Raw genomic sequence first — 23055 nt, 5'->3', positions numbered from 1 at the left:
ACCTTTGCTTCAAACAGGAGATACACGATTGTGAACCATAATACCCCTTTTCAACCACATCTAGTCCAAAACATTTACAAGATAGTGTATATACATTTGTACAAGTGAGAGGAAACTGAAAGAACAATAAATAAGTCAGCTGAAAACCAATTTTGTGAATTCAAAGACAAGTTGTAAAAAAAAAAGGTGATAAATTGATGGCCACATTTGTGCGGATGTGAAATTGTTACATTTTATTTTTATAAATGTAACTGGATTCTGTAAAAGTAAATGTGTTTTGTGTAATTGCACATTGCAGCCACTCAACATTCTGTTTTCAAGACATTTTTTAAAAATGCACTCCTTAGAGTCCCAACAAGTATAGTCCAGACCAAATGTGTTTAGCATCGCCTTGACAATGCTTTTGCCACAGTGGTATTTGCTATTTAGACTTGAGACATCCTTTTGTGTCATTTAATGTTCAATCTTCTGGGTGGAACAATTGTTCAAGCACAAAATAGAGACTGCACGGGAAAGTTCATTAACACACAGAAATGTCCCACAATCAAAATGGAACTTGATTCTCTGCAATATCACTGACACATTTAGAGGACAAGTATGACAGCAACACCTAAAAACACGTTTAGAGACCCAATCCACATGTGTTCACTTTGTAAATAGGCTGATGCTGACAATAATATTGGACAAACGGTCCAAAGACTCTCTTCGGGCTCAATGAACATCACTTTCCATGAACTCCTCCTTGATGGAGTGCTTGCTACGTGACAGCTTGCAGTCGGGCATGTCGAAACCAAAGTCAGCCCACTCATCAGTAGCTGCTGCCATCCCTGACGTCCCAACGACACCTGACCTGTTGGGGATGGTGATGGTGTGGCGGACACGAAAGTGCACGGCCTCCATGACGCGCTGACGCTGGAGTTCTCCGCTGGCAGCACCAATGGCCGCCATGGCAGAGGCAGTCATGTTGCTGCTGGAGCGAAGAAGCTGCTGGCCATGATAGTCATGGTGATGAGAGGCGGCAGGCAGTTGGAGGGGAGCAACTTGTTTCATGTCCTGCAGACCTCGCCAGATGGCAAGGCGGAATTGCTCCGGTATCTTCAGTGCACCTAAATCCTGGTGACAGCACAAAGTTACACATTGGAGGAGTGTAAGAATATAGGAGAAAACTATGAACAGAGAAAGAAAAGTGCATGTGCATCCTCATGTGTTTGCTTACCAAAACATATATGGACCTGCTCATCAAAACATTGCTCTACATCACCACTAGTGGTCATTAAAACTCCACAGGGTACCTTTAGTAAGACGAGGCAAAACTATGTCCATCCTTTGCTTTTCAAAAACCTTTCTCTGGGACATTTATATCTGTTTTATGGTCACTATTTACTTCTTTTTGTTATGAAGTAGGGCTGTCACAATATCAGATTTTCACTACACAATTATCATGGCCAAAATAATTCACAATAACCATATTTTCGCAATATCTATAGAACAATTAAAATGATTAATAATAATAACGCTATCAGTTTGTTTATTGTGCGTTTTCTCTATTTTCTGTGGCGTTTGAGGAAGCGAGAACACAAAGAAACAGAAATGATTTAAGAGGTGCTGGATTATTTACACAACTTCACCTTATGTGTATTATTAACATGATATCAATATTAGATTTTTTTATATAGGAGTTATCGTCAATACAGATATGTTGCGACACCCCTACTATGAAGCTCTATGCACAGAAATTGTTGTTACTTTCACTGTGAGATTACGAGAGCAGGAACAGAGAGGTTACCTCCATGGAGAGAGTCTGGAGATGGTAGATGGACTGGAGGCCTTGGGAGGTGAAGTACTCAATGAAGTTCTGACAGCCCAGACTGGTTAGAAAACTGTAAGGGGAGAAAAGCAGGGCTGCTTAGACTGCCATTAGACCACATCTACAAAGCTAGAAGTATGACTAGGATATAAAAATCAACGTCATTAACACTGATGAAAAGTGCAGTTGTGCTTGAGTAGAATAAAGAAGTTGATCATTAGGGTTAGCATTTATTTTTACACAGAACTGAATAGAAAAGCACCTTTCTGCACCATTATGTTATGTTCCTTTATTATCTACTCAAGCTGTTGACTGAGTGGAAGACTTAGGCCACTGATCGAGCCTCTAGTGTACACAAACTATACATCTTGATAGATGTTGTGGAAGTAAAAACCAAAAACATGCATTTATATTAATGATTCATAAGGCCATTCTTGCTTTGATGAAGAACCTTTATTATAAATACATGAAATGTTAACGTTTTGGCAACATACAGTGTAATCGAAAAAAAGAAGCTAACTGTACAATTTAACTGTACAATAAACATAACAATCTACAAACCATAAAGGTGGACAAAGTCTGCTGTATCAAAAATGTTAAAATTGCAAAAGCAAACTTTAAGTATTAAAACGACTGCATTGACACATTATCTTAAAAAAATAAAATGAAAAAAACCCTGTTTTAAATTAAACAGAACTTAAACAATGGAATTTCTTTTGAAGAAAACTGGCTGTAGTGCATTGCAAAGGATGGCTGTATACACAGTGACGATTTTAGATCTAAGTGTATGACACACAGTATGGGCTTTTGGGTGGCATAGCAAACCCTCCGGCAGCCATAGTGGACGTCTGCAACTCTTGAGCAGACATGATTTTTGAATGGGAGCTGATCAACACAGCTGATTTAAACACTTAATAGGAGCTAGCTTAGGCTAGAACACCAATTGTTTTGCAAATTACTTTTCGCCATTTAACAAAGACACTTAGACATATCTCGTACTACTGCGGGTACAGGGCAGTTTTTCAATCAAAGTGGCCAACGTTTGGAAACATACCATTACACACTTTTCAATTGTACTCATAACATACTGAATTAACCTACTTCCTTAACACAACCTTTCAAATAACGTCTTCCAGCTTTTTTCCAATTATGTATAGACATTATTTCCATGCAACCAATTCTCCAGTGGACCTTCATAATGGCACCAGCCATGGTTGTGAGACGATTTGTGATGTTATAGCAAGCTTTTACAAAGCAGCCATAATCCAATCAAACTGACTGCATAAAACAACTCCATCCATACACATTTTGCTGCAAATTGGGAACTTTTCAAATTTTGTACAAATTTGTACGAACATGGCCAAAAAAAGCTGTTTTGGCATCAACATGGCACCTATTTGTATTTAACCCAACAAGTGCATCTGATTGTCTGCTGGCCCTTTACAGGAGGATAAATAAATAGTGTCATTGGAGGGTGAGGTACCTGACAAGGCTGGGGTCAGGGTTATATGGAGGGGGCGGGCTGCAGTGGGAGGCAGATACTATAGTCTGACTGCCGTGGCCACCATTCATATCACCATTTCCCTGCATGTGGTGGCTGTTGAGCATGTTTGAACCTGTGAGAAGGAGGGGTGATCAATGAAATAATGAGCAGCAGAATTGGTTTGAAACATGTGCTACATGAGTACATCAGATTTGATTTGAATCACACATACAGTAGATACTCACCCATATGAGCTATGGAGGTGGGGGCAGTGTGGTGTTGCTGATGCTGCTGCCCCACCAGCTGGTTGACTGAGGACGGTTTGTTGAGGCCTCCGTGGACATGAAGCTTGTTCATGTTGGACATTGGAGAGTAAGAGGACGGGGATGCTATATGGCTCCTAGAGGAAACATGAGAAGGGGCTGAGGTTAGAGGAATGTGTATGTCTGTGTGATAGAGAGTGCAAAAAATAATCCTCAAGACTCTAAATATTGCTTTTCATGAGGGATGTTCTAGTCTGAGTTTATAACTCCAACTTCTTCCCTTATTTAAAAAGAAAAAATAATAGAAAATAGTCATAAAGAAATCAGTGTGTGATTTCTATGAACCTTTTTGTGTGTGCATGTGTTTAGGTCGATCCAATCTTTTCAGTCACGGCTTTATGTACAGTAGGTATGTACATGTACCAGCAGCTGTCTGTGTGCCTGTGCATACGTCAGTGTTGGAGTGACTCACGGTCTCTGCAGAAGCTGCTGCTGTGTTTGTTGTCTGTAAGGAGTCCACCAGCGGCTGTGGCACCAGCTCCACCAGCTCCAAACTGTCTTTAATTTTCATCAGCAGCTCAAAGTTCTCCCGACCACGGACCTACACACAAACACAACACATACAATAACATTGAGCAGGTCATTTAAAATGCTACATTTGTTTTTTCTGTGTTTGATACAATACTAATTGACTCTGTTGAGGTCGTTGCAAAGTTAATATTTCCACATTCTGCTCCATGAATGAATTCAACATTTAAAGGGCTAACATTTCATTAGTTACATCTAAATCATCTGCAGACTTTGTCTGTATTGCACTGCTAACCATTTTGCATATACAATGTGTGAAAGGCTCTTACAGGAATATAGTAAATTTCTTCTTCTCCATGCCGCCTCTTCCTCATGTTAATATTTGGACTGGGAATACTTGGCGGACTCTGTTTGAAGTCTGCAAACGACAGAAACAGAAATAAGCTCAAACAGGTTTCTAACACATTTCACAATCTCATTCGAACAATATATTTTGGACCATTTTGTGTTGATTGTTGAAGGTATACCAACAGCCAGACGGCAGCACAAGTATCACAACACATGAAAAGTCCTATAACTATTTAAATGTGTAGTTAACATGAACGTGTTATTCAGTTTAATTTAACTCACTGCGCTTGTTGGCGCTGCCATTTTTGCACACACTCTCATTCAGGACTTGTTGTTCCCTGAAGTGGTCCTCGTCTGCTTTGCGGTCTCGGCCGGGACACGCACATATCCGACCTTCAAACGACCTTCTGCCCAACACTTGACCACTGCAGAGATGATGAGGGGTAAGAAATATACTTATCAAGTGATGTTTGTTGAGAAAACGTAGGTTCTCTAACATTCCAAGTCCAAGCATGTCTTCACTATTCAATTTCACTTTAGCTTGGCGGACCTGAATAGCCTCACAATATTCTATGTACATAATAATGGTAAAGGGCACTGTACAATAAATAATAGAAGTGAATAATCTGATGTGTAAAATGTAGTATGTTCTGCGGGTTGGTTTGGGAGGTTTGTTCTGTATCAGTTGCCAGTATAATGTTGTAAAACATTTGCAAATTCAAGACTGACATTCAAAAATCCAAGTACCCAGTTTCAGAAATAATCCAAATTATTGCTGTATTGCTTGCTTGTTCTATTAAAAAGAAGAACCTTGTTTGCACTTGTGAAAATGTTGACTTACTCCCTGGTTTCCAGAGTGATGATGATGACGATGGGTCTCCTGTTCATGCCGCCCACACAGCTGCTGTTGCACATGAAGTTGTACAGGATGGTGGTAAACTCAGTCCCCACCTGAAACACAAAACAATGAATCTCAACAGTAAGTGGATGCAAAGATTTGTTGGTTTAGTCTCTGACACTTTTTCAAAATGTTGGTATTTCTGTGTTTCAACCATTTTCTTTTCAGGCACATCGGCACACAAGCAAACCTCCCATTTTAAAGTAAATATGACAATCCACCACCAGAGGGCAGTGTTGTAGAGCACTGTGATGTGAGGCGACACAATCGGGCTTTTCAATAACCTCCTCAGGTGCAATCACAGACATGATCATTTCTCACTCTTGCACTTGTTTGGACATGTTCGTCATCTTTATTTATAGATGGGCTTCCTATGAACTACCTCACAGAAATCGACTGTTTCTTTAGTATGGGCTCAACTGATCCTTTGGTTCTCTTGAACCACATCATTTGGGCTGAATGTACAAAATATAAGAGACATCTTTCAGATATTGAGATGTAAACATTTGTACAATTCACATTCCACAAATACTTCAAATTTTTGTGAAAGGGATTTCTCTGTCTGCTTTTTTAACTGGTATAATGGAAATCAAGTGGATTCACTTCATTAGTAAATATCGCTAGACCATCATTTTTGAAAGTCATGAGTTCAGTCCCTAATGCACCTAAAACAAAGAATTCTCTGTTATACAAAGCAGCTGAACAACCAACCTGTGGAGCCTCATACGGCAAGAAGACACTCTGCCTGCCAGTGACAGGATCATCCACATACTGACAGAGGTTATTCCCCTCCGCTCGGATCAGGTGACTGGCCGGGGCTGCTTGACCTGTGGAGAGAATGATGGCAGAAGGAGTGAGGACACAGAATGCACCAAATGTTATTATTAATGAATTATGTATGATGGGTGATTTCACAGTCATTGCCTTTGTTACCCAGAATGTTACACCCAACAACAAAATAATCATATTTAGGGATATTATTGGAGTCAGTTATGGTCAAGGCTCATACCATCGTTGAAGTCTCTTCCTAGTTCGTGGTTGGGGCAGCGTTTGACCACTTCCGTGACGTGCTCCGCCTTCTTGTAGACGGGCATGGCTCTGATGATGCTGCCATGAGGAGGAGAGGAGGACAGCTTGATTTGGATCGGACATGTCTTGGCAATCTGACAGTAGAGCTTCTTCAGCAAGGGAGAGTACTGGGGGGGAGAACACACACAGAACCGGAGAGGCTCGAGTCAGTGGTCTGGGTTGATATATGGTGTGCAATGACGCAATGAAAGAGCTGTATGCGCTCGGATATTCTCAGAACATTACAATAAGTCAGTCCCATCACAGAAAGTTGTGTCTTTGCAGTTTCATATAAATGCTCTCAAGTAGTAGCTATGGATGAATTCAAGGAGAGATAAAAGGTTAATGGAAATGGGTTAATCTCAAAGGCTGTGCAACCACTGACATCATAGCAAAAATAATGTCTCAGGAGATTTGAACCATTGAGTCACCTGTCAACACATCAGCCAATAAAATATTTGAAATAACAGAAGACAAAGTGGACAAATAAAGAGCTGGGTGATGATATGATAATGCAATAGTGTTTTGTTACCACAGGACAATTATGACTGGAGAACAGATTGTGTCATTTCAGGGAAGGGAAAGCATGAAAGGAAGAGAAAATGGGAAAATACACGAGGACTGTATAACAGTTGGCACTAAATGAAGGTCTGTGTAGTAAAGGTAATTACTGTGTTATTAGAACGAATAAATGATTATTATCCAGCAGACTAGGTTTGTGGGTGGCAATGTAAGAGCTGGCGAAGGTAAAGCGGAAGCTCAAAAGGATAGTTTCGAAACAATGGTTTGTCACTGTGTGTACAAGCTGACAGAAAGAGAAAAGAATGGATGATAATTAAAAGTCAGAGTTTTACTACCTTCACAAAGTTCAATGAGAATGTGCTGAGCTGTGATAAAGTCTTCAGTGATTCCTCCGTTTACGAGCATTTACACACACACGCATGCATTTGTGCATGCGTGTGTGTGTAAATGCCAGATGCATCCAAAGAAACCGGGACAAGCGATGAAGAAGCCTTAACATGCCCCGACACAATCACAAAATCTCAAAAATCTTCCCTCTGGAAATCAAACTGAGACCTTCCAGAAAAAACTGAGAAGAAAGTTATCCTGTGTGGACTTGCTACAATGGGCCTGAATACAAATACAGCAGCGCATCTTATGGCAAATACAGTACATACAGCTAAAGATGCTCATGGAAAACACAAGGAGAGAGAGGATCGTACTCAAACCCGACCAGTTACATCTTAAACCAAAATCCCATTCAAAGCATCGTTTTTTAATTAGCTATCATTTTTTATCTGGAAAGTTTCATCAGATCATCCTGCATTTGGTGAATGCTTTAATGCGAGAAAAATGTGAGTTTCGTAGAGGAGTATGTTTTCAGCCTTGGAGTTAACCATGAAGTATGAACCATCAAACATCAATGATGTTCAGAAAGAAAACACTGTATGTTATCTTGGAAGCATATATCCAACCTTCCACCATCTTTACCTTTCCTAAAGGGACGCTCCACCATAAGAGTTAACTCGTCACAAGGAGTACTCACTCACTCTGGAGACATAGTTGTAAAGTCTTCTGTGGAGGTGGCTTTCCAAAGTTTCACAAAATAAGAGACTTGAGGCTGTATTACAAACTGTATTGAAAGACCTTCAGGAGGCAGGGAAGGTCTTTCAGGTCCCCAAAACCCCTCCTGTACCACCCCAGAAGTCCCATCATTCTTTCCCCAATATTTCTCTTCCCATAATTTTCCTGTTTAAAAAGCTTTTCTTCTTTTTCTTAGCCTTTGATTTCCAAACCCATCTCTCCCCCCTCATGCAAGATCATTATTGATTATCCTTAATTGTTCTCTTTTTTTTTTTGGACTCTTGGACTTTGATCCTACTGCACCTTATTGCTACTTATAGTGTCCATGATTTAATAAGAGATTCAAGCTTTTTATAACAGTTAAATAACATTTATTAACAACATTTAAATTCTTCAAATTTAAATGTAATAACCTTTCAAAGACTCTCACAGACAGCGGACAACATCTGGCACAATGACGGCTGGGAAAGAGTCATTCCTACACCAACAACTGCTTGGATTCCTTGTTGTGACACCGTTACTAAGCCCCTCACTAACACACACACACACACACACACACACACACACACACACACACACACACACACCTTGAGGGCAATAGAAATACCTGTGCACAACATTACCTTTTCCCACCTAGCTTTCATGACAAGTCTCAACAGCCCGTCCATACCATGAATAAATAATTTCCCTGAGATGCAACTGCCAGACAGACTTTTTTATTTACAGACCTGGAGACTTTTCCTGACCATGGGTTTGATTTCCTTTATGGCCACAGAAATAATATTAACTCCTTCAGCGTTTGGCAAGAGGAACAAAGGAAATATGGTTTAACCTTTTAGTAGGCAGCATCACAGAAATGAGTCATAGATATCCAGTCATGGGGGTGGTTCAATACACTTCTGTAGAAAAATGCAAACAGCAAACTGACTTTGTTTTTAGTATCTACAGTATAGCACCCTACATCACCAATGACAATGACTTTTAGCAACTGACTTGCAAATGTCAGACGTCGTACAACCTGTGAAGACAACAAGAGTTTCAAAAATATCCATGGTTCAGCTGCATTATTAAGCAATGTAACAAATATTATTCATATTAAAGAACTTGCACGTTCCTGTGAGCTAATTACATGTAGTCTAGTTATGTAGTCATTTACAGAAGCCAAAAACTCAGAGGACAAATGTCCGTGTGCTGACTCTTGTTTTTATGTTAACCGTTTTGACAGGAGGTCAATAATGATTTGAGAAAGGTTTGGTTCTTTATCCGCACAAAAAAGAAAATATGTTTTGATAGGCTGTGGGATCAGTGTGGACGAGCTTTTGATGATATTGTTTTTCAACATCGCAGAGTACATAAAGAAGTCATGAATTACTTTTTGTGTTTTCAGTCTTCCGGGGTACAGAAGCCACAGGAGACGTCTCGACTCGTCCACCACACAGACTAGTGTGCACATGCACCGACGAGGCATAGGCATGCACACACACACACACACACACAGAAATCTGTGAGTTCAGCTCCATGTGTCATTGTCAGAAGTGCGATTCAGCATAAATAAAAGTATCACAGTATCGGATGTGTATGTTCTGGTACAGACAAGAGATGCTCAGTGATCATTAACCTTGGCTTTCTTTCAGGCCGAAGAGAAAGTGAAAGGATGGAGAGGAAGGAGAAAAAGATGGCGGGAGAACAAACACGGTAAAAGGCTGAAGAGATTATTTGTTTTGTCAGTGATCTGGAAAAAATCTTCAAGGTGAGTGACAAGAGGAATTAGGAAAGGGAAGCTGAAAAAGATTAGATTACATGAAGTGTAAAAGTAAAAAAAAAAAACGTTTACAGAATCTACACCATAAACCCTGGCCAATTGTCGACCTTTCCACCAATGTTCAATGAAATCTGTTGAGCTATAAAATACATGTATAGCTCATGTATACATTTGATTTAATCAAATGTGCTGGACACATCCCGCAATTCACTTCAAAATGTTATTATATGATTATGCCTTTACAAGAGCACTGTATAATGCTCTAACTACTGTATGTAGTTGTCAATTTCCTTTGCAATCTCATTGATACATCCATTAATTTATCCATCCATCCCCGGCCCTGCTTCTACGCGGTGGACCAGTAGAGGCAGGTCCTGACAGGCTCTTAGAGACAAGGTGATAATTGCCAGACCGTCATCCATATACACAAGCAACAGCTTGCCCGCCGCAAATTCGCTTAACTGTCCAAATATCAAATACGTTGACACACACATACAGACAGGCACACAGAGCTGATGTACAATATGCATACTGTACACATCCACAAAGCCTAAGCTGGATTTCTATACAGTCTATAATTATATGGGATTCAAATCAATATAGAAAATTGGAGAATCTCTTACACTTTCGTTGACATCGTGGTAATTGCTGTTGAAACTACTGTTTTTCCCTGTGAGACTTTAAAAGGAAATAAAGCAGGATGTAATGACCCCTTAGAGGCGGACTCTTTAACAACATACAGTTATTATCTGAGCCTCCTTTACCCCAGTAAAGTGTTCACATTGACTGTTATTCACCATACTTTAAAGGATGCATTGACAGCACTGGCACAGTCCATGGAGATTGTAAAAGTCGTGCAGACAGAAGGTGTTACATAGAGTGTTAAGGGACAAATAGCAGAATAGACCACATACTTTACATTATTGATGGCATCCCAGAATAGTCCAGAACATTTCCTGACCAATGTTTATACTGGACAATTTATACTGTTGAACAGGAATTAAATGAGCTATGATATCAAACCTGGAGGCTGTTTTCTTCAAGCGCTTCATCTACTGGGTAGCTCAAAAATCACTCGTATTTGCAGTACAAATTGATCTGAATCACATAAACTTCACGTATTTACTGGTGTGTTGATAAAACCCATTTGAGCAACGAAATGTGTGAGAAAAATCTTCCTTATGGAGTGTGTTTTCGCAGATCCGATGCACAGCAGGTTGGTCTGTGGTGATGTGGCCGCAGATGATGCATTGAGAAAGGAAGGGAAGGATGCATTATGCAGGGCGAGTTGAGGCCTGTGTCCTAACGGAGAGAGGCTAATAGCTGGGAAGATCAGCTTCTGACAAGCCGCCTTGCATGCTCGAGCCCGTACCCACCGCATCACACGCCCTCCCACTTCTGACACATACTGTACACGTGCGCGCACACACAGACACACACACACGCACACACACATATAAACTGATGTCTGAGTGTACGGAAAGAGGTCCTGTTATTTGACAAGGCTGAGGTGTTAGATCTCATTTCCAGCCACGATGACGATCGCCAGCGTCCAAGCCAAGGAATCATATTCAAGACGCAAGAGAGTGGCAAGAGTTTCAGAGCTATTATCACTAATGTACAATGTGTCTTGACGAGACAGGAGGGGGACTGGGAGACTACCAGACTAGCTTAACATGGGCTTGAATGGATTTACTGTATGTGGAAACATTATGATAGATGAGAGAAATAAAGGATTGTGTCTTCTGTTCCAATCTCTTCCCCAGGATTATCTTCTCTTCTCTTCTCTTCTCTTCTTTCACCTTTTGAATGGTGAAGCCGACATGGACCGGCTTGGCAGCCAGTTGTATGCAGCCACAAACCACCCGTAAATCATTAAATTGACAATGTGACAAGAAGAAGATTTATTGAGAAATGATTGATGCAATAGGCAGCTGCATTTCTCGTAATCTCCCAAAACACTGCATGCCACCCGCTTTCAGTGGGAGGCAGAGGGGTGGGGACAAGGGGCGGCTAGCTGATTATAGTCAATATGCCCCTATGGCATTTGGCATTCCCCGTTGCCTGAGGCCACAAAAAATCATCAAAAAACCCATAGAGTGTTAACCCCTTCATTCAAAAGAGGTGACTCAGTCTGGTCCACATAGCCATCCTTTATTTTCAAGCATGTTCGAACCTGGGCCTTGCACTGAATTTTGCCTAAATACACACACCCAGATGTGCATGCACATTAGACACAAATCCTCATGCACCCCTTGTTTTTAGGAAATCCCCTGCCATTAGTAGAAACGTATTCATTCCGAGAGGCTAGACTGTAATCTCTTTTCTTTTGAAAACGAGCACTTCTGAGACGACTCGCCGACATGATGTGAGCCTCAGACAAACCTTTATGTACACTTGGTTTTCTTGGTTTGTTTGTTTTCTGTGAAACATGAATAAACTCCTGCATGCTTTCATTTTTATTTGGAATTGCATGTATTGCAGATACTGCATATATACATGTGGTGTGCGAACATCTGTAAGGCGATCAATGTTATAATATTCTTAAGGATCACACATGGTCATACTTCATCATTTCACACATGAAAAGTTGTGTTGTTCTGTAGCTACTGCATAATAAGACTTAACTAGATCTTCTGATACTTCGCAAATGACAAATCTTCTAATCAGGCGTGCGAGCTAAAAACAAAGCATTACAGTAAACTCCATAAAAGCTATGAGCAATCCTCCAGTCGCTCTCTCATTCTAATCCCTCCTGTTTAATGGCAGCAGAGGAATCTGAATAATCACAGGTTTCCTCACAATCTTTTTTCTCCTGCGTCATCATCTGTATGTTAAGTCGTGTGCCAGTCAAAAACTCCTTTGTCTCTCGTTACCTGGTTCAAAAGACTGCCACGACTTGAATTGTTCAGGCAGGTGGATTCAAAGCATTCGTCTTTGTTCATAAAATTGGATCATTTTCAAACTATCCATGCAAACCAATGTCCATAACAGGAGTTTATTTTGCTGCAAATGGTGTAGACTAGACTGCAGGGTTGAGTAGTGAGAAAATAAATCACTTCAAAGTAAAAAGAAATAAGAACTGGGGTATTATCATGGTTTGATTTCATATATTTCCTTAATAAAGTTATTAGGACTATTTTAAACTGTAAACCGATGAAATGTCAGGCAGAGTAAGGAAGGTTCATTTCAAGAGCAGAATAATAAGTATTAAGTTTAACCAAGGTTGAAACAGGTTTCTGACATATTTCAGGGTTTCATTGTTTTGCAGTAATTGCTCAAGTAAAACAAGCAAATACTTCTTGTTCATGTTTCCTTGGTTTCTGTAGATGTAGTTTTGCCGTGAGAATGACCTGAATCAGAGAATGGAAGTGAGGGAAAGGAGATGATAGACATATTTTAAAGACAAAACTTAAGACGCCAGAGGTGACAGCCATGAGTGTGTGTTAAGACCGGGGGAAGAAAAGAGACAGACAAAGAAAAGGAGCAGGTCAAAGACCACCGCTCTAATGTCCAGAGGGGGATCTTCTTACACCACTGAGGGCTGAGTAAAGGAGCCCACCACGCATGGTTACTTCCAGCAAACACAGCCTCAGTCGATCACACACACACACACACACACACACACACACACACACACACACACACACACACACACACACACACACACACACAGAGTGAAGGAAGTGCAGTTTGTCTCTTGGTTCTCTTGTGTCAGGGAGGTCAACTGTGTGACAGTCGGAGGTGACACCTTTCTTCTCAGAGACTTCTCATCGGGTCATGACAAATTACAACAGCTCTCATTTCACCTGTCTCTCACCGGCATCACTTCACAAGGTAGATGTGTTTGGTGACTTCTTGCCCAGAGTTCAGGTTTGTTTATACTTGTACCCCATAAAATGTGTCCTCTAAGTAGTGTACTACTACTACTACTACTACTACTACTACTACTACTACTACTACTACTACTACTACTACTACTACTACCTAAAACTACTACTCCTACAGCTACCATGTATTAGTGGCAAGAGCAGTAGTAGTAAAAGTAATAATCTTCTTACATTTAACTTCATTAAATTAACAATACATGTAAATGTAATATATTGTACCCGCTGCATAACTAAGAATATTCTGGAAGCCATTTCAGTAAGAAGCATGAATCAAAAGTTTAAAAATAATACCAGATGTATATTTTTCAGTAACACTGAATACCATCACAGCCTTTTCCAATTATTTGTATTATTACTCTAATAATACATTATTATTACAATGTAATATTATGACAACAATTCCTAGACTTACATTACATTCACTGTACATACACTCTAAGACATTACTGTAGATGAAACTTCTCAAATTGATATTGAACATTGTGCTTGATAAGATAAAATGGTTTCAGAAACTAAAATGTGTGTTTTAAACTTCTGAGTCAAACTTTGTTTTATTTTAATAGATTGAGCACCCAGGACAAAAACTTTCTCGAACACGCACCAAACTTTCCCTCTTGCATTCATCACATTGGATTTGTCTGTGAGAGGTGAGTAGAGGACATGACGAATCACTGAATGATGCACTACTTTCTCTTGCACACAGCATGCCTGTACATGTGCAGGCTTGAGTAAGTGTGTGAAAAATAATGTCTTTGTACGCATGTTTATGTGTGTGCGCCCAATAGTTACTCAGTAAGACAGAGAGAAAGAAAAAGACGAAGAGACACACACACACACACACACACACACACACACACACACACACACACACAAACTGCACGCCAAAGCCAGGAAAGTGTGTGTACTCACGGTCCATGTGGCAGACTTGGCAGTGCTAGACTGCTGGAAGGACACTTGGAAGGTGTGCAGTCCGGGGTAGTCGGTGTTGGAGGGGATGGTCGGGGCAGGCGACAGGCCCTCGAAGGTGGAGTTGGGCTGTGAGTAGGGTGAGGGAGTGGGCACGGTTGACGAGGAGGCGTTCTCGGAGCTGTAGGGGCTGGCGGACGTCGCTCGGCTCCCCAGGCTCTCCATGCTGCTGCTCAGCATGTTGTATTGGGACTGGGGAGAAAAAGAAAAAGGGAAGAGAATGAGGGAGGCAACAAAGGAGGGAGGGAGGGAGGGAGGATAGGGAGGGAGGAGAGAGGCGAAGGGAGGGCACAGGTAGAGGTGCTGGAGAGACAGGGGTTTGGAGGCTTAAAGGGAGGTCAGATTACAGGGAGTTACGGGTATTGTTATGCTGCATGTGTGTGGGTTGGGTGCATGTGTAACTGTCTAGGTAGGTGTCCATCATCAATGCTGAGACCTTTTTCTGTGATTTATACATGAAAGATGAGATTTGGAGCTAAAATCATGAGGAATGCAGAGACAAATAAATGATGTGTTTGTGTGTGTGTGTATGAGTGAGTGTAAGTGAGCAGCAGTTGCAGTGAGTTCCCCACAGAAGCCTGCTTGAGGCCATACGAGACAAGTTGTAAAACACAGGCGGAATCTGTCTAATTGCCTGCCATTCCCCTTTTGCCCTCTCCACTTTAAGAAGAGGGAAGATTTGTTGCCCTGACGTGTGTGAGGTGAGACACTTGTCAAAATTAACACACTCTGTGAGGCCCTTTTATAGTCGAACACAAGCTCAGGAGCCACATGAGGGAAAGCTGCTTGGTGGCTGCTGTAATTATTATTATTATTTTGGATCATCCATGTAAATGTGTTGTTTCCCTGTCATACTACTTGAACCAAAACACGCAAAAGTCAGAAAGCACAAACAGCAAACTGCTGTACTGTGAGTCCTGCTGCTCCCCTTTTACTCATCAACATCAGACAATTACTTTCTACAACAATGCATCCATTATCCAAACAATTAGCATCAGTTGATTCACATTCAACAACACAAACCGACATGATATAAAAACACAAACAGTTTAAATCATTGATTTATAAAAATAAATCCCCCAGATGTATCCCTGCTGCCTGTACTGTACACATGTGTGTCAAATAACTGACACTGAAGGCAGGCTCACACTCAAATAGCAACACATAATTACCCTATGAGCAGAAGAAGAAAATAATAATTGTTACCTTCTTTTTCACGTAGTACATCTTCTAGTGCTTTAGTCTCATTAGTCAACTCTTCAGTCAAAAACGTCCAAACACAGGAAAGCAAAGAGAGTGCGGGACCATATCCTAACCAGAGAGTTCAAGTGAGGCGTGCATCAGTGGACTCATCACACACACACACACACACACACACACACACACACACACACACACACACACACACACCCACACACTCACACAGACACATACAGCCAGGACAGAGAGAAAGGTGAGGACTGGTGTGGAGAGAGTGAAACGATAGACTGAGACGAGGGGAGAGAAGGAGAGAGGGAAAGACGGATGGGAACCCAAAAATTTTACAACATTCTAATTATGGCAAGCCCGGACATAGACGGCAATGCCGGGGCGCATGTATGCACACGCTCCAAAACACCATGTGAAGGCCTGCACTAAGTAAACACTGTCTGGACTGACGGAGAGTGGGGGAGAGTGGGGGAGAGAGAGAGCGAGGCAAGAAGGAAAACACATGAAAGAACAAGAGTTCAAGGTTCAGACTCCCCCCCCCCCCCCAGTATTGTATATCAATACAGCATTAAGTCAGCAGTCAGGGCTGAATGTTTTTAAAAACGGGGACTCTTCAACACTTGAAATACACCTTGAAATAAATCATTGATACTGGATGGAGATGATCCCAATAAAAGGTTTATTGTCTATGGCTGTGTTACGGTCCAAAATAAGGAGTTAATTAATTTCTACTTCTACCCTCACAAATAATTTGATGCTTTTTTTTCCTTCTCTTTGCACCTTGAGAAAAGGGAATACAACAAATAACATCAGTATACCAGCTGGAAGCATGAAAGCAGTACGATCTTTCACCTGGTTGCCCTATTGCACACCTCCTGTTCATTTAGACTGGCAGAGCTGGAACTTGTTATATTCCCCTAACTTATAAATACCCAACCTGAAGCAATTTACAGCATCACTTCACCTTGGCTCTGCTGTGTTTTTAACACCAGACACTGATGACTAGCACACAAAAACTGAGACAAAGTTACACAAGGATATGTAAACTTCATGTCATGGCTCATCAGATCATAGCAAAGGTACAGGTCAATGGCCTAGACTTAATTCAAACTGTGTAGGTTAAATGAGGATGCACTGTTGCACAAAGGAGACAGCTGGGTTCAAAACAAGTCATGCCTGTGTTGATTTGGATTAATAGTCTTTCTTTAAGCAAAAAGACTCCACTTCCACTGATTTCTAAATGTGAGAATTCTTTGCTTTTCTTCATCATAGATGAGTGTTGGTTTGGATTGAAGAAAGAGTTTAAAGACACATAGCATTTTTGACAATCTACTGATATTTTTAAAACAAAACAACCAATGGATGATTTAAGAAAATAATAGATCAGTTAGTTTTCTCTTTAATATCTGATTGTTTACTACCTTTGAAATCTTCCTCTGACAAGTATTGTCAAAGGGGCTTACGGGCACAAGGTAAGCCCAGGTGTATGCATCAACAACAAAAAAAGCACTTAACACACACACACACATGCAAACACGCACACACGCACACACACTCTCACACAGACACATGCGCTCACAGGTGTGCTTGGTCTTAAAACCTAAACTCGATCCTCAACAAGTTGAAACAGAGCTAAAACCTCTGCCGCCACTGGGTGAGCAAGTGTGTGTGTTCACTATGTGTGTTCACTGTGTGTTTAAGTGTTTAAGCTTTCCATCCCAACAGCATCTGATGTCCCCTATGGGCAGCTATCCTAGTGGATGCCACTCAAAGCTTTAAAGGCTAAAAACATTTAGAAACATAGATAAGTCAGCCACAGTCAACCTCACTTGTCAAGATGAGTGAAACATTACGGGCTGAGTATCGCCCTGATAATGACCTCTGTTTACAGCTACTCATTAAACAGTTAACAACAGGGACTCGCATGTTTTCATATGGCACTGTTGACACAAGGAAACAACATGACCAAAATCAAAAGTTAGGCTCCATAAATGAATGACATGGCATGATATGAAAACTGCAGCCTGTCTAAACGACAGTTAAATAGAGCTGACGATGAGTGGAGGTAAAATGTGGAGTGATGTGTAAGAAGGTTGCCCCCTGTTGGGAATATTTGGCAAAGTGCAGTAAAGCGATATACTTTTCTCAACAAGTCCACATTCTTGCCAACTCTGTAGAATATATATTTATACAATTAAAGTAAACATCTTAGCAGTTTACAATGCCTCAATACTTCATAATTAACGTAAGAGTAAAATGAAGGAACGTTCAATTACAGATAGCCATTGCATCTTGTGGTTGGATCAAAATGTGTCTGTGTTTCAGGGTCATGAGTCACCATCCATCTTTCCAAATGAATCCAACTTGTTAATGTAATGTTGATTAAACTAACCTCATTACACCAGGATACATATCTAATCGTACTATAATAAGCACACTAGTTCAAATTAAAGTAGCCATGGCTTCTTAGGGTGCTATACAAATAAAGATTATTATTATTAAAGCTTATTATTATGCTTGCATGGAAAAAAATACAAGAGGACACAGACTAGATTTTCAAATATCAAACAAACAGCATGATGAGTCATGAGCATATGATTCACTCTTTCATCTGTTGGCCCTCAATTTTGAAACAGTGACACTTCCTGAACCAGAGTAATACTAGAATGTCTACACTCCATAACACAAAGCATCTCCACTACCACACCAGTAAAACACCATTTTCAAAACATTTAAAAAAAGGCCTCGATAAGCCAGAGCATAAACAATTCATTCTGGTCCACTTACCACGGTGCACAGCATCTTAAGGCTCCTGAAAGATTAGATGGGGTGTTCCTATGTCTCTGTGACCCGGCTCTCATAAGACTTACAGTCTGCTGTGGTCAAGTGTGACTGTAAGAGATTAGCTTTCTGCGGCCAGCTGACCTCTCTGTGGAGCGGGACATGATGGAGGATACAGGGGACGTCCTGCCTCTCTTCTCCCCCACTTGTTTCTCTTGCCTGACTGGGCCTTCTCAACTTGCCTTGCATAGGTGCCTAACAACAAATCCTTGCTCCGCCCCCTTATTTCTGTCATGACTGTTCATTATCTGGCCAGGCAGGCCCAGGCTTGCACCCCTAAAGATTAGATTCAACCAATATTCCAGATCAGAAAGGGAGGACAGAGTGGAGAAATGTACAAGAGGAACAGTGCATATCAGTGTGACCCTGCAAAAACTTGACCATCAGTAAAATGATTACATTCTCAAAAGCATTCAATTACTTTCAAGAAAAATCATTCATAATATGTGGATATGAGGTTTCCATTCAGGAAGAAAAATATGCACCTGGGCATGTTTGTTAATGTGCAAAGACACACCTCAGCCTGCAGATGGCTCTATAGTGGAGCAGCTATGGGTCCTGGCTTAGGGTTTAATTAGCCCTCCCCCAACACACACACACACACACACACACACAACACACACACACACAACACACACACACACACACACACACACACACACAGTCCCTACAGGCCGCTCAGCAGGGAGATAAAGAGAGGGAAAAGGCTTCAAAGAAGAGGGAAACTGCATAGGAGGGAATCTCCTCAACACTGGAGGGAAAAAGTGTGTGTGTGTGTGTGTGTGTGTGTGTGTGTGTGTGTGTGTGTGTGTGTGTGTGTGTGTGTGTGTGTGTGTGTGTGTGTGTGTGTGTGTGCTTACAAAGAAACCATCAGATCTGACATAGAGGATGAAAGCATCCTTCAGGTGGCAGAAGCGGCAGCTTTGTAGCTTGACCACAAGGAAGATCACAAACTGAGGTGCAATGGAAGCTTGTTCCTACCATCACGTTGTCGTTCATGTCCCTCATTTGGTAGACATCCATGGAGACCTCGGCAGCATTGCGGTGGCTCCCAGGGGTGCTAGTAGAAGGCAGTTGCCGCTCACCTGGCTGGCTGCCTGGGGGGAGCTCAAAGTAGGTGCTGTCTGGCTCCCTGTGAACACACGACAACATGAACACAAGTTGATCAAAGAGGGATGAGCTTTCAAAATAATTACATAGCACAAGCGTGTCACATGACAAAGTAACTGATAAGCAAATAAACAGACCTTTGTAAGAAATATATTATTTATGTAATGAGAAAAGATTTAAAGGAAGGGGAAATATAACGTTAGTTAAAATTAATCATTGATATTTTTGTTGTTTAACAAACAAAATAATATTTTAGGACAGCTTGTTTAAAGCAATCTGGTATTTGGTATTTATTCTGGTATACATGTTATTGTTGGATATCCCAAAAGATTTTGAAAAGATTTAAAAAGATTAGAACTACTGTGTTATTTATAGATGTTTATTCAGTGCAACATTAAGAAAGAAATGGAAGCTCCTTGGTTGGAAAATATATATTCATTACATTTTCTCATGTGCAGAAATGAGATGAAAATAAGTGACTGAAAATGCAGATATTTGTTTGTCTTTGACTTTGTGTTTTTGAATACTCTGCACACCAAAACCTCTAATAAATATTCATATTTTTTTCAGTCTAAAATGGGACATCACTTTCCCCATGTAGGCTGCTGCTTTTAAATTAAAGCACACTATGGATTAGTGTTGAATTTGGAATAATTATATCATAATTTACTCATAAAATAATCTGGTAGGTTATGACAGAATCATATGGGTATTGTAATTATTTCCTGATGCATTTCAAAATAAAACTATGACGCAATTTGGAAAATATGTTCATGAACAGAAAGTAAAACAATCGTCAGCAGGTGTTGTTGACACTCACAGGGAGCTCCACAGGTGTTCGAAGGTGCCTCCTTCTTCAGTAACAGTGGAGTGGGACATTTTAGAGGATGGGTAGTCTGGTGAGGGACAGATCACCCTGCAGAGCACACACACAGTTTTTTTTAATGAAAAAAATACGAATTAAAACTCACAGAGTTTTAACAAACGTGCGGAAGCAATCTAAAACACACACACACGCACACACACACACACACACACGCGCGCACACACACACGCACACGCACACGTTCTTCCAGGTGTGATCACACCAATGTAGTCCCAGTGAGGTGGCGCATGGTGTCAGGGGGCCTGGGCGTGCCCAGACCTGCCTGCCTCATCACCGTCTCACTCCGGAAAAGTCTGAGCATCACCTCCTCCGCCTCTGTCTCAAAACGACACAGCCTGCTCTGCAGCCTCAAAATGTATTCAGACTTTATGGAGCTCCATCGGATAGCTTCAAGTAAAGAGGTGCATTATTTATCCTCAAGTCATCGAAACCGCAAGGTCTACGCACTTTGGAGAACAATCGCAACTCAAGCATGACAAACACAACTCGGTGTCTTATTTTGACACACCAGAGTCACAATAAAGACATTATTGTGAAAGTTTAGAAATGTACCTGCAATGGGGGACATCCGGGCACTATTGTGTCAATATTCACGTCCAACATAAAATCCTGTCAGGCGTATTTGTTCGTACCAAAGTTTTCTATATTCACAGTTGCGCACCACAACAGCGTCATGTCTCCTTAGTAACCCCTTTGAAGGACTGCACAAGAAAAACTGTGGCAAAGGTGCCTGACTTTAAATTTACACGCTGCAATCAATGACTGTCCTTTTGCTGCATGTACACTATATGTGTGACCTTTTATCTGAATTAGTTGTTTCGTAAAAGTGACTATTTCAGTATTAAATAATTATATGTGTACAGTAACCTTTTCTCTATTGTCTGTAGCCTATAGGCTACTGAATGATTGAAGATATGCAGCTCTGTAAACATCTAAAGTAACGTCTTCATTATTGAACAAAGTCTTTAAGCTGATCTTGTGGCTATTACCACACATTTAGACTAGTATAAAATATTAGGTTTTCATTCATGACACACGATCCATTTTGCGTGACATAAAAAAGGGAGATAAACAACAAAGAGGCCTGCAGCACGCGCGCGCACGCAAGCAGACGCACGCATATTATTTGGGCCGGCTGAGCTCCACAGCAGCTGTGTGGCTGCAGGTTCCCGCTGCTCCCGAGGCGGCAGCCGCCACAGATAGTAGCTTCCATTCCCAGCTCGGCCTACAGTGCCGCCTCGTCGGATCCCAGAGCAGCTCGTGTCGCGCAGGGGATCTGACAAGGCAGCACTGCAGGATGAGCAGAAGGAAGACAGAAGCTGGCCTCAGAGCTCTGCTCCGCATTTTGAGCAGCTTAATTGGGATTCCACCTGGACACACTGGACTTTTTCACTTAGTCTGCACCTCTTACCCTTACCACAAATAATCACAGCTAATAATCTGTCCTACAAGGCTTACACTTATTATTTATTATGATATATAATATAGACTATGCATACTCATGCCTTAATAAACGTTGTTTTGGGTAGGAAAATATGAATACATATTTCCACTGAGGAAAACATAGCATTTATTATTGCATCATTAGCCTTATCAAGACAAACACTGTATGTACCTAAAAGAAAGTTGAAGATAGATTTAAGTTCGAATAACAAATCAGACAGTTATTTGTAAGCGTCAAAGTAAGCTATTTGATTAAATGCCATGTATTGACATGAACTATATGTATATATTTTAATATTAACTTATCAACACTTGTTTTCTGCTCTTCTAATATTCTACACAAAGAAGCCCACAGGCCTGTTTTATTTCTGTAAAGCACTGCCTCTGCTGTATTTTTGCCCAAGTGTCACATCGTCCTATTACGTTTGACATTGTGCTTCACTGATATTCACCTGTCTCTACTTTGTGTCTCCCCTCCCGAGTTACGGCACCCATGACAACACGTACACACTGCCTTCCCAAGGGCCATTTTATGCAAGAAAATACACAGTCCCAATTGAGAAGAAATTGATTTCAAAATTGTTTTAGATTCAATCCATCACAGCCTCAAGTGAAATACTTCGTATGCCATATGATGATTCAAAGGACGAGGTTGTCGCTGGTGAAGTATCATTGGGAGTTGCTCGTTATCTAAAGCATTTATTTATTGAAATATGAACAATACATGTAAAAACTAAAGTAATATTAGGCCTATAGGTTAATATAAATAACTCAGCCTTCTGTGAATGGCAGGCTATTTAACAAGACTTATACTGAGTTCTTTATGAAAATAATAAAAAATGTCCCCCCAAATATATAAGCATAAAAATATACATATTTGAAAAAAGAATTAAAGCCTGTTTATTATTAAATAAATTAAACATCAAAATGGTGATAGTAATATTACACTTGTTGCATCCTGCATATTGT

At 40.8% G+C, this 23055-nt stretch overlaps 1 protein-coding gene across 1 annotated transcript; it reads right to left on the bottom strand.

The window, feature by feature from the left end:
• Positions 1–493: 493 nt before the first annotated feature.
• tp73 (tumor protein p73) lies at positions 494–20636 on the bottom strand. The gene is given in 14 exon segments (XM_029434970.1): positions 494–1113; positions 1787–1880; positions 3291–3423; positions 3536–3690; positions 4026–4063; positions 4065–4154; positions 4411–4499; positions 4712–4854; positions 5271–5380; positions 6039–6154; positions 6337–6523; positions 14541–14789; positions 19629–19779; positions 20578–20636. Coding segments are annotated over 14 exon segments (2016 nt in total). The 3' UTR covers positions 494–711.
• Between the last annotated feature and the right edge of the window lie 2419 nt (positions 20637–23055).

The sequence above is a fragment of the Cottoperca gobio genome, chromosome 7, assembly GCF_900634415.1.
Source record: "Cottoperca gobio chromosome 7, fCotGob3.1, whole genome shotgun sequence".
NCBI classification, from domain to species: domain Eukaryota; kingdom Metazoa; phylum Chordata; class Actinopteri; order Perciformes; family Bovichtidae; genus Cottoperca; species Cottoperca gobio.
The sequence above is the reverse complement of the archived record's forward strand: the minus strand, read 5'-3'. Positions and strand labels throughout refer to the sequence as shown.